This window comes from Siphateles boraxobius, unplaced genomic scaffold (assembly GCF_051911475.1).
Source record: "Siphateles boraxobius isolate OS27281-9 unplaced genomic scaffold, OSU_SipBor_1 68, whole genome shotgun sequence".
In the NCBI taxonomy this organism is placed as follows: Eukaryota; Metazoa; Chordata; class Actinopteri; order Cypriniformes; family Leuciscidae; genus Siphateles; species Siphateles boraxobius.
Window position 1 is genome coordinate 8,527,164 of NW_027509195.1, and position 14,311 is coordinate 8,541,474.

The 14,311-nt window shown below is 38.3% G+C and overlaps 1 protein-coding gene across 8 annotated transcripts in view; it reads right to left on the bottom strand.

Annotated features, from left to right (window-relative positions):
* The window catches only part of atp2b3b (ATPase plasma membrane Ca2+ transporting 3b), a 59,114-nt gene extending 46,941 nt beyond the window's left edge, over positions 1-12,173 (bottom strand). For 4 of the 8 annotated variants that reach the window (XM_077214440.1, XM_077214444.1, XM_077214439.1 and 1 more), the window contains exons 1-2: positions 11,669-12,106; positions 3,533-4,187 (exon numbers count right to left, since the gene is read on the bottom strand). In XM_077214440.1, the coding sequence (XP_077070555.1) occupies positions 3,533-3,761 (229 nt within the window). In that variant the 5' untranslated portion in view covers positions 3,762-4,187; positions 11,669-12,106. Of the gene's footprint in view, positions 1-3,532; positions 4,188-11,668 lie in introns of all 8 variants that reach the window. The other 4 variants (XR_013197002.1, XM_077214441.1, XM_077214445.1 and 1 more) reach the window with 3 other exon arrangements.
* Positions 12,174-14,311: the final 2,138 nt, after the last annotated feature.

A 14,311-nucleotide genomic window follows, 5' to 3' on the forward strand; every position in this document is an offset into this window, starting at 1 on the left:
TATTTTTTTGCTGGAGGTCCTGGACTTCTTGTTCGGATAGTATCATGGATTCTAGCAAATACCAACAGATAAAAAATCAAAACCTGACTGCCTCTGCTAGAAATCTAATAATGGGCTATAATATGGTGGATCTGCCATCAGGACAACGATCCAAAACAAACATCAAAATCAACACAAAAATGTGTTAGGGAGCACAAAATGAAGATTCTGCCATGACCGTCCCAGTTCCCTGACCTGATGAGTGGATTGAACCGAAGTGAAGAAGTACCAAAATGGATCTGGGAATCTGAAGGATCTGGAGAGATTCTGTATGGAGGAATGGTCTCTGATCTCATGTCAGTTGTTCTCCAAACTCATCAGACATTATACGAGAAAACTCAGAGCTGTTTTCTTGGCAAAAGGAGGTTGCAAAAAGTATTTAATAGAAGGGTGACAATATTTGTGGCCAATGTGTTTTGGAGAAAAACATTTATTTCATAATGTAATTTCCCCCACACTTTCAATTATTTTACTTCAATGAAAGGTTAGATTTTTTGAATGAAAGATCAAAAGGATAAACAATGCAGGTTTATTTTTTTACAGCCATTTTTGATCATATTTACCAGGGTTGCTATTAATTCTGACCACAACTGTATATATATGTATTTAAATAAAATACTCAAGATGCTTCAGCAAAATTCCAAGGGAGCCTCAAGATAAGAAAAAATCTTTAAAATGAGCTAAAACAACTAAAAGTCAAGATTTTAGTCTTATTTTAATTCACTTCCTTTTTTGAAGAACCAGGTTTAACATGGTCTTGGAAAACCGGGATATATGACGAAGATCCGTTTTAAAAGTGTAATTTCTAGATTTGGAAAAGTTGTGTAAATTAATAAAATCTTAAAACTCCGAGGATATTTTTCAGATATTCCAAATAATAGATGAGATAAATTAGCAATACAATATATTAGATAAACATTAGATGGAGAGGAAACAATCTACATATGGGGCCTTTAATTATTGTTGTGGACAATGGGGGCCTTGGCGTCAAAAAGGTTAAGAACCAATGCTATAGCTCGCATTGATATTAGCAGAAATATGTGGACAGTTGGCATGCATAGAGGGCAGTGTGGCCACAACAGGCGCTACAATGGGCATTATGCTAAACTGTCTTCTTCTATTGTCAGCTATCTCTTTCAGGTGTACTTCTGTCATGGCGAAGCAGCTGGAAGAGACTCGAACTGAGCATGTTATAATGTTTCTAGCTAGCTGAAACCGGAAAAATTAAACATTCGGTTTAATGACACAGATATTTGAAGGTATCTCTATCGCCCCCTTGAGCACTGAGGTTTCTTAGTGCTACAGTAATTGAAGAATGCAAGTGTGTACAACAGGTTTCAGTGCATTGGCTTAACATTTAGGTCTATGTTTGTATATGTTTGAAGAGTATGTTTATAGCCTTAAAGTGGGTGATAGGGGAGATATACTCTTTAAACAACAGCAGGATACAGTACTATAACCACTGAGCAAAAACTGCACAGTAGGCATTCACCCCTCAATGACATCCTGGAGGGAAGAAAATCACGTGAAATATCAGTGATATCTCAGAACCAATGAGAGAAAAATTTAAACTTTTGCTAGTAATCTCACATCTGTCTCCTCAAGCAATGTCACAATCTGTGCTTAGATTTGCAACAAAGTCAATACTAAAAGTCATCAATTTCTCCAAGACTAAATTTACATCCGCATTCATTTTACAGTTCTGTTCTTTTATTTTATATGTCAACATTTTGCATTTCTCTTAAGGAATCTGGAGAGAAACATCAGAGACAAATCTAATAGTTCAATGAGCTATGAAAAATGAAACCTCTAAAGAACAAAACATTTCCTCTGCTAATTTCCTGATTATATTTTTTATCTGCTATTTAAAACATTACAAAACAACCCCTCTAATAACACTTTATTTTAAGGTGATGTACTTACTATAGCAATAACAGTAAACTATGCATAATTACAAGTAACTAACCCTAAACCAAACCCTAACTCTATAGTAAGGACATGAAGTTAATTAATATTACTTAGTACTTATTTGAGTAAGTACAATGTAACTATGTCACCTTAGGTGTCAGTTAAAGTGTAATTAAATATTTAAGTACTGAGTAATATTATTAAGCAGCTACATGTACTTACTATAGGGTTAGGGTAGGATTAGGATTTGGTTGAGGGTTAGTTGCATGTAATTATGCATAATTTACTGTTATCATTATGGTAAGTACACATGTAACAAGGACATGTAACAATAAAGTCTAACAAAAAAACACTTCATAACAAATCATACATACAAGATGTTCTTAAATGGAAATAATAGGGATGCACAATTATGTCTACACCATATTGATTATCTCCTGATATCAGATTTATTGATTTAATCTGCATTGTCGATATTTGATAGTTAATTGTGCATGCTCATTTTCCATTTTCCATATACAGTAACACTCAAAGTTAATGTTACAAAAACACTAATTTAATAACTCTTTAGCAAATCTCAAAATGAATATCAATTTTCATATTCTACATTATAATGTTGTGATGCCAAATTTCACTTGTACCATACAAGTGAAAACTATACATTTTTATATATATATGTATATACGACTATAACATGGAAATAATAATGAGCTTATCATATTGGCCACAATTTTAACATCAGTGCATCCCTAGATACTAACCATAAACGTCCCCCCACCCCCACCCCACATATTAAAAGACATCCGAAGGGACAAATGAACCATAAGCAATAGCTTTATCATAAATACTCTCAATCAGTACAATTCAATTTGAGTTTTATGGAGTTTATCTGTTTCTCATGACTGAGAATTATCTAAATTCTCATCTGCAGTCATCATAGCGTATAAAACATCACAGCAACAAATTCAATTACGAGTCAGAAGAGGATGGATGGATATGCCAAGAATTGTGATCACTGCAGGGACCTTTCGAGTCACTGACTCTAGTGAGTGAGTCTCTCCAACTCTGTTTACCCAGTAACCCCTCTCTCTACACCCACCTCACCACCGACAGCGCCGTCGCGTAGCAACCCAACACGACGCGTGCACCCAGAGTGGGAAGTTGGCCGAGTGAGACAGAGAAAGAGGTTGTGGACAAGTAGTGTGAAGAGGTGAGAGAGAATAAAGGGAAAGGAGTAAAGAAAGGGAAATATTTTGGGTCTTTGAAGGCGCAGCTTGAAGATAAATACGCCACATCTGATGAGAAATAATGAGCTACACTCTTAAATATAAAGATTCTTCACTGGCATGTATGGTTCCATGAAGAACCTTCAACATCCATGGAACCTTTCCATTCCATAAAAGTTTTTTTAGTGGAAAGGGGCTTTTAATAGGTTATTCTAAGAATAATTGTTCTTTTAAGAACTGTTCACTGAAAGTTTATTTGTGGAACTCTTTTGGAAAGCTTTATTTTTAAGAGTGTAGGGAGAGAGGGAAATTTAAACTGACGGAGATGTCAAGAAATCAAGACAAAACATTTCTCTCACCATCACTGGTGGAAGACTTGAGTCTCTGGCATAGGCCTTCTACATCTCCAAAGCTCTCCTGAATTTTCTGCAAGGCCTCGGGTCCTCTCAGCTCCATCAGAGACCGGAGCTCATCCAACGAAACCCCAAAGTCACCAGCATGGTTGGATTCTGTGCTTCCTACACCCCGCTTAGGGTAAAACTCGACCGCGCTATTGGCCATCTCACCCATGGTCGCCGTGGTAGACATCTTGAGTCTTAATGTGTTTGGTCCACAATGTTTGATCTATATGACGTCTTCTTGTCCAGGAGGTTTCAGCAAAGTGAAGTCAGTCTTATTGACGATTCTTGGCTTGAGATTTTTTGGGTTTGAATTTGACCCTCCACTCCTCTCCCTCCCCGGTAGTTCCTTCCGTTCTTCTAACTCTCCATCAGAGGAGGGAACTGGGACAATGGCAGCCAGACACTTATAGTATATTTGGAGAAATCCTGTCCTCTCTACTCAACCCCCTCACCCCGAGGGTCAACAGAACAAGGGATCTGGCCGCTTCCAATCCATCAGGACACAGAATGAGAGCAAAGAGGGGGCACAAAACTGAGCGGGATATTATGTAGATCTGCAACGCTGATGCGTTAGGATTCAAAGTGTGCGGGATGTTGGGAATGGCGAGGAAACCTGCAGAGAAACACAGACAGAATAACACATTACAGTCTTTAAAGTGCTTGTGTGGGCAGCAACAGAGTACAGTGGGCATTCCTTAAGAGACAGACCGAGCATGCAGTCAGACGGCTCCGAGCTAATGCTTTTAAATGTATCAGCACATTTTCAATTCAATTCAAAGGTCTTTTGTGTTTTAATTGAGTCCCACACTTCCCTTAATCTCATTAATAAATTATTTTAAGTCTTTGCGAGATTAATTATGCTAAACGGACAGGTCAGTCCATTTCAAGAGCAACACAACTAAAATCCCTGGACATACAGTGAGGTATACAGTATGAGGAATGTGTGCTCTCACAGATGGTGATGCATATAGCATATCCTGTATCTCTAGCAATCCAGATCACTGCATTAGCCCATAGTTGCCATGGAAACCTACAGATGCATCTGACTCCCACAAAGCTCCTTCGGCCTCGCCATACCCCGACACACACACAGACACACACACTTGGTTCTTATTGACACACGCTCACAAACACATTGACAACAGCACAGAGTTTCCTCTCTATCTCTATCATTTTGCCCCTAATACCATCTTCAGACTTTGTCTTTCTCTTTTTTTCTTTCCATCTCCCAGCATGCCTCTGTATCTGTCCCTATATGTTCTCTTAGATGACAGTCTCAGACTCTGACGGCACACCCACAGACCACCCACGGTCCGTTCGCTGAGCGTCCGATGCACACAGCACACAAAACTGGAAAGAACTTTCTCAATCTGGCAAGGTCTAATTTGATTGGCTGCAACATCCGGGAGTGAAAAGATACAGGGTTTTTCAGCAGTCCATCTGGAAACAAAGATGTGTTTAGGTATCGGGTTGATAAATATACTGCAATATTAAATATTAAATATGGAAAAATATATTGTTTATTTACAAATAACTTATATATGACATTTTAAGAACCTATTTAATGTAATTATTGAATTTAAAAATATGATTTAATTATTCTTCAAGCTATTCATTATTGTGGTATAATATATTTATATATTTATAAAAAAATTCATTATTGTGGTATAATATATATATATATATATATATATATATATATATATATATATATTCTATCTGTAAATAGATCTGAATTTTGATCTGAATCCCCCCCCCCCTTTATAAAATAAAATGGATTAAAAATATATAAAATTAAATATTATAAATAAAAATAAAGTTTGAAAATGCCTTTAATTTAAATATTTAATTTAAAAAACAACTCAATAAAAAATAAAAAAATAATTTAATGATAAAAAAATCCAATCAATCCAGGCAATCTATTCCTGTCCAAGTTAACGGTTCCAATGTGGACCAGGCAATATGCGGTTTAGTCAAGTTCTGATTATGCAAGACTGCTTATATGGTGATGAGTCTGGGGTATGCAGCGTGCTGTGTGAGTATGTGTGTAGGCAGATAGGGCTGGGAGTGTGCAGGAGTGACTTAGAGGGTGTCATCATTCTAATGCTGACTCACTAACCCCAGCCTTCCTTTCCCCCTCCTTTCCCTCTTCTTCTCCGATGCACAACAGTAAGGTTCCGCACAGGCAAGAGATAATATGGGGTCATGTGTAGGCCCAGACACAATCTATGGATTTTTTTCACCTTTTCTGCACTGGTTTTGAGGGAAAACTTGCACAATTGATTTAAACATGGTAAAATGGGTCAAAAAAGAAGTTGAGAGTACTGCTCTTATTGGTAGCTAAATGCAAATTATCCAAAGTACTGTATATCATAAATGAACAGACAACGAGCTGAGTATGTGTTGGTCTAGTGTACCCAAACAGGACGGTGAAAAGTCTGGTCTGGTCTTCACTGCAGCTTTATCTGGCCAACAACCGCCTACTTAGTTGGGAAAATACTGACTGAGTGCTGTGTAATGTGACCAACCACAGTTCATTTTTTATGTGTTTTAGGGCTATCTGAAAAAGATTATATCCTCCAAAAAAAGAAAGTCCCTTATGCTCACCAAAGCTGCATTTATTTGATCAAATACAGTAAAATTAGTAATGTTGTGAAATATTACTACAACTTAAATATTTATTTATTTTAAATAATTGTTTTTATTTTAATATATTTTAAAATATAATTTATTCTTTTTATGCATGCCAATGCTGAATTTAGAACTTTTTTAGTCTTCATCATCACATGATCATTCAAAAATAATGTATTATTTATTATCAATGTTGGAAACAGTTGTGCTGTTTAATATTTTTTGTTCAAACCATGCTAAACATTTTTTAGGATGTTTCAACGAATACAAATGTTCAAAAGAAAAGCATTTATTTGAAATGAAAATCTTTTGAACTTTATACAATTTACCCACTGTCACTTTTTACCAATTTAATGCTCAAAAAACGAAATCTTTCTGACCCCAAACTTTAAAATGCCAGTGTATCTAAAAAAAAATTCAAATTTGACATGGATATCTGCATCAATCTTAACCAACATAATGGCACTAACATTCTCCCTTGAAAAGCACGCATTGCATCAACATGGTACCCTCTGAACAGGAAAGCAGCCAATCAGAGTGCAGCAGTTTCTAGGTAACAGACATAAAGGGAAAGCGATTATAATAATTTTTGTTTTTTGTTTTTTTTTGTTTAAGAAACGCGCTTGAGCACATTTGTGTCATTTGGGGCCACTTGCTGGCATGAGACACGTTCACTTATGGGTCTATGCAGCCCCAGATTTCCACACCAAGAGACTGCTTAACTGTGCAGTTATGTTCAGTGTGCAGGAGGCAGATGGTCTGGAGATTATGCTGAATATTCATATTGATCCGTGTTTTCCCAAACCTTTCAGTAAGTGTGCTCTAGTGCCATTCGTTAAGACACTGTTGATACTCTACTGAGCTTTCCCAGGTCTGCCTTGCTCAGACCGGCCCTGACTACCACGACCCAACCCAATGTGCTAAAGTTAAAAGGGAGAGACAGAGGGCCAGCATTACATAAATTGTTCAGCGCCTTATGTAATATGTCCAAGTAACCAACAGAGAAGTTCTCGCGCTAGCACACCCACTCATGGGCGCAGACACACACACACACACACACACACACACACACACGCACGCACGCAAACACAACCCCCTAAAGCTAGAAGAGACTCTAACCCATATTCAAAAATTAAATAAGGGCCACACCAGCCTATCCACCAAATTGACAGCAGGAGCCAATGATCTTACGCTGTGAAACAATGCAGGAGATTAATTTATTGAACGGCAACATTTACAATCCAGAGGTCTGCAGCACAAAAAAATAAAAATAAAGCAAGCAAAGGGTTGATGAGTCAGTGCGTTGCTCACTTCACTCTTATTACACAGACAGACCGTCCTAACACACACCCCAACCACTGAACGAAGTAGTTTAGCCGCTCTTCCGTCCACTCACATCCAGATGTCAGCTGAAAGGACTTGTTTAACAAGGCATGACAGTTTCTATGGGGGAAAAAGACACATATTCACTCAACACCTACCAAATGAAAACAGATATGAACACCAGTTGCATGAGACTATTGTGACCGAGGCAGATTAAAATAGGCCTCAAAGAAAGAAGCTTTTAGAGAATAAACAAACTGAGAGGCTTAAAGGGACAGTTCACCCAAAAATAAAAATGCTGTCATTGTTAACTCACGCTCCTGTTGTTTCAAACTCGTATGACTCTTCATTCTTGCACGGAACACCAAAAGAAATATTTAGCAGATTATGCAAGCTGCTCTTTTTCATACAATGAAAGTGAATGCATGGGAAACAAAACTGTTTCCATTTTCATTGAATGGAAAAGAGCAGCTTGAACAATCTGATAAATATTTTTTTGAGTATGTGTTCCACACAAGAAAGAAAATCTTACAGGTTTGGAATAACATAATGGTGAGTAACTGAATTTTTTTATTTTATTTTTTTGGTGCGCTTTGACTCTTCGTTCTTCATAATTCAAAAGGAATTATTTAGCAGATCGCCCGGCTATGCTGAAAGTTAATAGGGACAAAAACTGTCTGCCCCATCAAGAGCAGCTTGGACAATCTCTTTTTGTGATCCATGCAAAAACAGTCGTACAGGTAAGTAACTTTACTTTTTTTTTTTTTTTGGTGGACTGTCCCTTTAACAAATTACAAATATGCCACCAATTCACTGTCAGTGAGTTTCTTTAATCAGGAAAAAAAAAAGTCCTTCTGTCAGTTTTCTAAAAATGGAACAACGAGAAATGATATAGAGAGGATAAAAAAAATGAAAGAAAAATCAGTCCTATGCTGCTTTGATGTCAGCTGGCAGAGATCGTTTGATTTATTTCTGCAGAATGACAAATTCAGCTACACTTTACAGGACTCATCTAATTGTCAGTCGGTAGTTTTTTTAAAGAGCAAAAAATAAACTCTTCTTCCCATGAACTCCCTGCTTATGTAGTGTCTCAGTGACAAGGGTAAATACAGCACAGAGGCCTGCAGGCCTGCTGCTGAAACGGCTTTACTAAAGGGATCAAACACAGTGGTGGTAATGAAGGTGCTCTCATACAGAGAGAGAGAAAAAGGTGATTTTGCCAAATTCACGAAGTAGGACATAGCAGACACACTCCCTCTGGAATATGCTATAAGGTAATAATTAAGAACAGGCAACAATTCACTGGAAGAAAAAGCCTTGGGTCAGAATGACTCTGAACACCGGAGAATGTTGCATAAGATGCTTTGGAGCTTGTTTACTGCCATTTTTCCGCACACCCATTTGACATGACACTTATGGAGTCTGAACACACTGCTGGCGTGTGAAATTATCTTGCCAGGCTTGTTTGTGTTTTCTGAAATTTTTAATGCATATTCCCCAACAAAACCTGCTTGAATTATCTCATTTAAGATTATGCCTCCCTCATCTTCTCCTTTGGGCACAAAACCACTCAGCGCATGCTACTGTAAGTGAACATTACCTCCTGTCTTTATAAGTTCATATTCCACCCCCCATATCCCCCCGTCCCACCTACCTCCCACCTCCCCTCCACACACACTCTCCATTATCCTCAATCTTATTCGCTGTCCATCTGTTCTTTGCTCATCCATTTTTACCTCCTCCCATCCACCTTCACTGCAGTGGCCTGTATTCGTTACACTGGTTTCAGGCTTTCTAAGCGAGACATGGACTGCATTGGCGTAAGAGCCTGTAGGGAGTAACATAAGCTGCTCGGCTTCAATTCTAAATACCTGCTCATGGCACAGACATTCGTGTGATGTTGACCGAATGCACAAAGATGGCATGATTTTTGTTCTATTTATACGTTGAAAACACGCTGGAGTCAAGTTTATCTAATGGAGATGAAATATGACCATTTGTTTTCACCATGCCCGGGTCTATACATGTTATCTAACCCAGCATCAGCTCTGCCATTCATGTGTCAAGACACATCCACAACTCTACACGCTCTACAGGAAGTATCATTTTCTTATGCTCATATGCCTGTTCATATATGTATATTGATATTCCTTGCAGCATGATTTTTAGGTTAAAAAGACAAAAATTATATTCTGTATTCTAAAAATATCAATTATATACAAAAATGTATTTCATAATATTTATTTATGTTATAAATACAGTTTATAACATTTAATGAAACAATGTAACTTTACATTATTTTTTATCCATAGACGACAGCTGCAGTTTTGTCCAGACATCTTCTAGGTCAAATTTCCTTATTGCTGCAACAACAGCATTCCAACTGGGGCAACCTGGACAGAGAACTGGAGCACCAATAACTCTTTTTTTCTTTCTGTAAAGTTTACGGGCAATTTTTTTTGCAAAAGACAAATGTTATGCTATCAGAAGTAAAAAGTTACTTGCATTGGGGGAAGAAGAAAAAAACAGTCAAGTCAAAGTCAGTCAAGCATCATCCTTGATGACACCAAACAATAAACGGACTTTGTAATAATCAATGCAGAAAACTTACAGCTGTACATATCAGTATACCAATATATGAGAAACATTGCAAATCAGTTTGTTATAGGGAGACAAAGGAGTATTGTAACAGATTTTGCTTAATAATTTTACTCATTGATTTTTTTTCTCATTGATGCGTTTCAAACTTTGATATACTATTCTCATTTGTCTCTTTGAACTAACTTAAAGTAGGTTAGACATTTACTGACTGTGTAAATTAATGTATATTATTATATGTTGTTAAATATAATACTATTATTAATATATAAAATATGATATAAAATATCATGGCTGAGCTATAGGCTATATCCTAATAATATATATCCTAATATATATATATATATATATATATATATATATATATATATATATATATATATATATATAACTTACAGGCTTCCAGAAGCCTTATATGTTAATTAGCCTGATAATCAAATGCTTCTCTACAGCCATCAATTTGTACAAAAAAGAACACACACGCGCGCGCACACACCAGTTAATATCAATCAGCCTCACAGTTTCCTCACAGTTACACTGAAACAGTCTCAATTTCTCTGAAATTATGTAAACCCCCAGAACTGGGATCCTGCTTTGACGGTCATACGTAATGGCCAATCAGAGTCGAGTATAGATTTACGGACTCGTACACGGTCAACGGGCTGTCTGAGCCATGCGAGACTACAACTACCCTGCCTCTCCTCGTCCCACACCCAGTATACTTCACACAACTTGCAGCAGGAAGGGGGGAAAGTCTGCGCGGTTGCCAAGGAAAATGACAGCAGAGCATCTTGAGCAACTCAGACAGTTAAGTTCCCTCACCGCGCTGGCGCGCTCCACAAGTCAGGCGTGTTTCCCATCGCGCCGTTTTCCACAATAAAATGACCTTTACTGGTCACCTTCAGAGGGCGACCGGTCCTCACACAAAAGCCAGCCCGGATAGTTACGAAGAAAACGGGATTCTTTTGAAGCTTGTGAGCGGCTCGCGATGTTAATTGAATTAATAGCGCGAAGATGCTGCTCGTGAGAGGACGGTGCGCCACTCGCATCCGGAATAAGCGCAATGCCCCTCCGCAAGGTGACCAGTGTGGGTACCAGTGCGAGATGCACACGCTCACAGAGATGTTAGACAAAAACAACACAACTATTAGCTGGGTGTACGTGTACTTGTTTGGCTTAATAACAAAATGAGATAGCATGATACATTTTCTATGTAGGAAAATGTCAGAACACCCTGGGAAGCCATAGGTATAGTTCAACACAATTAAAAGAAAACGGATGGTACATGGTCAACAAAACACCTCATAGATGAGAAAACGTGTCATGGGGAATAATTATTTAACAAGTACATTATAAAGGCTTCAATGCAGTAGTTTTAACGTGCCTGGCAGCTATGAAAATACATGACGAAGAGATCTGCATTATAAAAACATATGCAAGGGCAATTTAACAGTATGACAGAGAGCGGTCATTAATACAAACGAACTGCCAACTGTTACCATGGCAAGCGCATCCTGATTGGTGTAAATATCAGATACTCACCAGGCCATGCTCCAAGGACATTGCCGTAGTTTGTTGGGAAAGGGGAATATCCTGGAGAAACACAAGCGGCTGGATTCACTCAGTAGCTGTTATCATGCCGTCCTTTATCAGCCAGGTGTTCCAGCAGTTACTACGGATGGAGATGATGGATCCTAAAATAGTGCAGTTGTTGCCTGGTTAGATGGAGGTTCCGCAGAGGAAAAAAATGAGAGATGGAGACATCGTTTTGAGATGTCTGTCCCGACCAATGTATCACAAAAGGCAAATGTGTTTTCTTTGTTTTTAAGCTTCTTCTTGAACGTGTAAATCAAAAAGGTGGTGAAGCGAGGTGTTGCAGTATTTGGATTTTATATGCGATGTGTGATGAGAGCCCCCTCGCTGAGCGGCGCGCTGAGGACCGTGGACGCAGCATCCGCGCGGGCTGCTATGCGCGCGGATAGAGAGGACGGAAAGGAGGAGGCGCGGGGGACTCTCTCTCTTCCCACCCTCAAATCCCTCCCACTCTGCTCCGTTACAGTGCGATCACGTCAGCTCACACAACATGCCACATGCGCCGAGTTCAAACCTCCGAGTTAATGCAAGAACAGAACTGAGAGGCGCGACCAGGTCATTCCGCGAAACAGGTACCAGTTAGCCTACATTTCCACAAGATGGTTTTTAAGGTAGTCTAAATACATTTTTTTTTTAAATTCAACGAAAGACAACGAAGGTGCTAAGAAACTGCCTTGTCATTTCAAGCTAAAATTTAAAATAATTTTTTTTTTTACATAGGCTGTATGAATGAATTATATGAATTTTATATGAATAAAAAGTTAAAATTGTGTATTTATTTATATATTACACACATTTATATAGACCAATACAATGATATAATGAACGATTAGGTAGGTAGGTATGGGTAGGTAGATGATAGATACCTAGATAGATAGATACTCACTTTCCCGTTATGTTTTCAAATCATAAATTCAGATGCACTATCACACCCACACAGGTGTAAACTATTAGTTGTCTTCAAGCATACAGGACTCAAATATAATAGCCCTAATGCAGGAGGAGGCCTCTCAGACCAGTGAGCTTTCAGAAAAAGCTTTTATGTGCTGACGAGTGCTCTAGTGTGCCTCTCCTGAAGCCTTCGTATGCAAGCACATGCAGCACTAAATGCTCTTTCCCAGATGTTTGCGTTAACTCGAAAACACAGAGGGAAATACAAAGACTTGGCTCAGTTTTTGGTAGGTTGCACCTAGTTGTCCACAGTACACTCCCAAGGCTAAACTTGACACTTCCACACCAACAATCCACGTTTCATTGCAACCGAAATGCAAAAGACCAAAAGCCTGCGTATGCCAGTTTAGCATACCTCCAATTGCACACTCTTCAACACTACATCTTTCTTCCCTACTTGAGCACACGAGACAGCATACTCACACTGAAATATTTGTGAGGCACCTCCGGGAAAGTAAAGAGAAAGTTTCAGATGTGGAGGTGTATCTATAATTCAGAGGTGAGGGTTTAGGAGATGGCTGTCCCTCTGGGAGCTGCCGTGCATTAGCCCTGCAGGTAGTGCATCACAGCCTTGGAGCCCAACCCAACAGATGGAGTCTCGCCGTCAATCGAAACACAATCCGTCCAATCGTGCGTTACTTCTCCCTGCTTTACTGAGGAACTCTACACAAAAGCTACCTGAGTGAGGTCGTTCCATGTCTGTGAACTCTAACCAGCATCTCCAGGATTCAACACAAATGTTTTTCATCTAAAGGTTCTTTATTCTGGGATGGAGATCAGATTTGAACCGCTTCCCATTTTTGCTACTTCAGCAGAGTTCTTGAGCAGAATTTTTTTTTTTTTCACCACAGCATTAAATCAAAATTCTGTCATCATTTACTCTCCCTCATGTTGTTCCAACCCTGTATGACTTTCTTCAGTGGAACATAAAAGATGATTATATTTTTGAAGGACTGTTTTTGTTTATACATTTAAGTTTTGGGGTAAATTATTCTTATTGGCTAATCAACCCATTTCTACTCCAATTTACCTTTAACTTGTTTCTAGATCCCCCTGCACTTCTTTCCATCTCTTATTGTGCTGTAAATACAGAAATATACATTACAACATTTTCATTTAGATTTTCTTAAGCACTTTCTGAATTGAACCCTCTTTAAGAGTTGATTGATTTGGCTGCGGTCCCAACACTGGCAGGAGTTCTGATGTCAAGAAGAGAAAAATGCTACATCGTTGGTCTGAAAAAGATATTGTAGTACTTCCAAAATGGTTTGTGTATAGAAATAGGAAAATATTATTTTAAGGGGGGATTGGGTTGTTTGCAGGTTGGGCCGTGTACTGAAGAATCTAAACAATTTGAGAAATAACGGAACAAAACAATTGTACTTGCTCAAGCATACCTGTACATTCATTTGCAGTTTGAATGGCTCGTCCCCCCCCCCCCAAAATTTTTTTTTTAAAATAATTGCCTTCATTTACTCACCCTCATGTTGTTACTAATTTGTATGACTTAATTTTTCTGAATAACACAAAAGCAGATATTGAAGAACTGTTTTTGTCCATACATTTAAAATAAATGGGGTCCAAAACCATTGGACCCCATTGACTTTCATTACACGGACAAAAACCATGAAGATATATTTT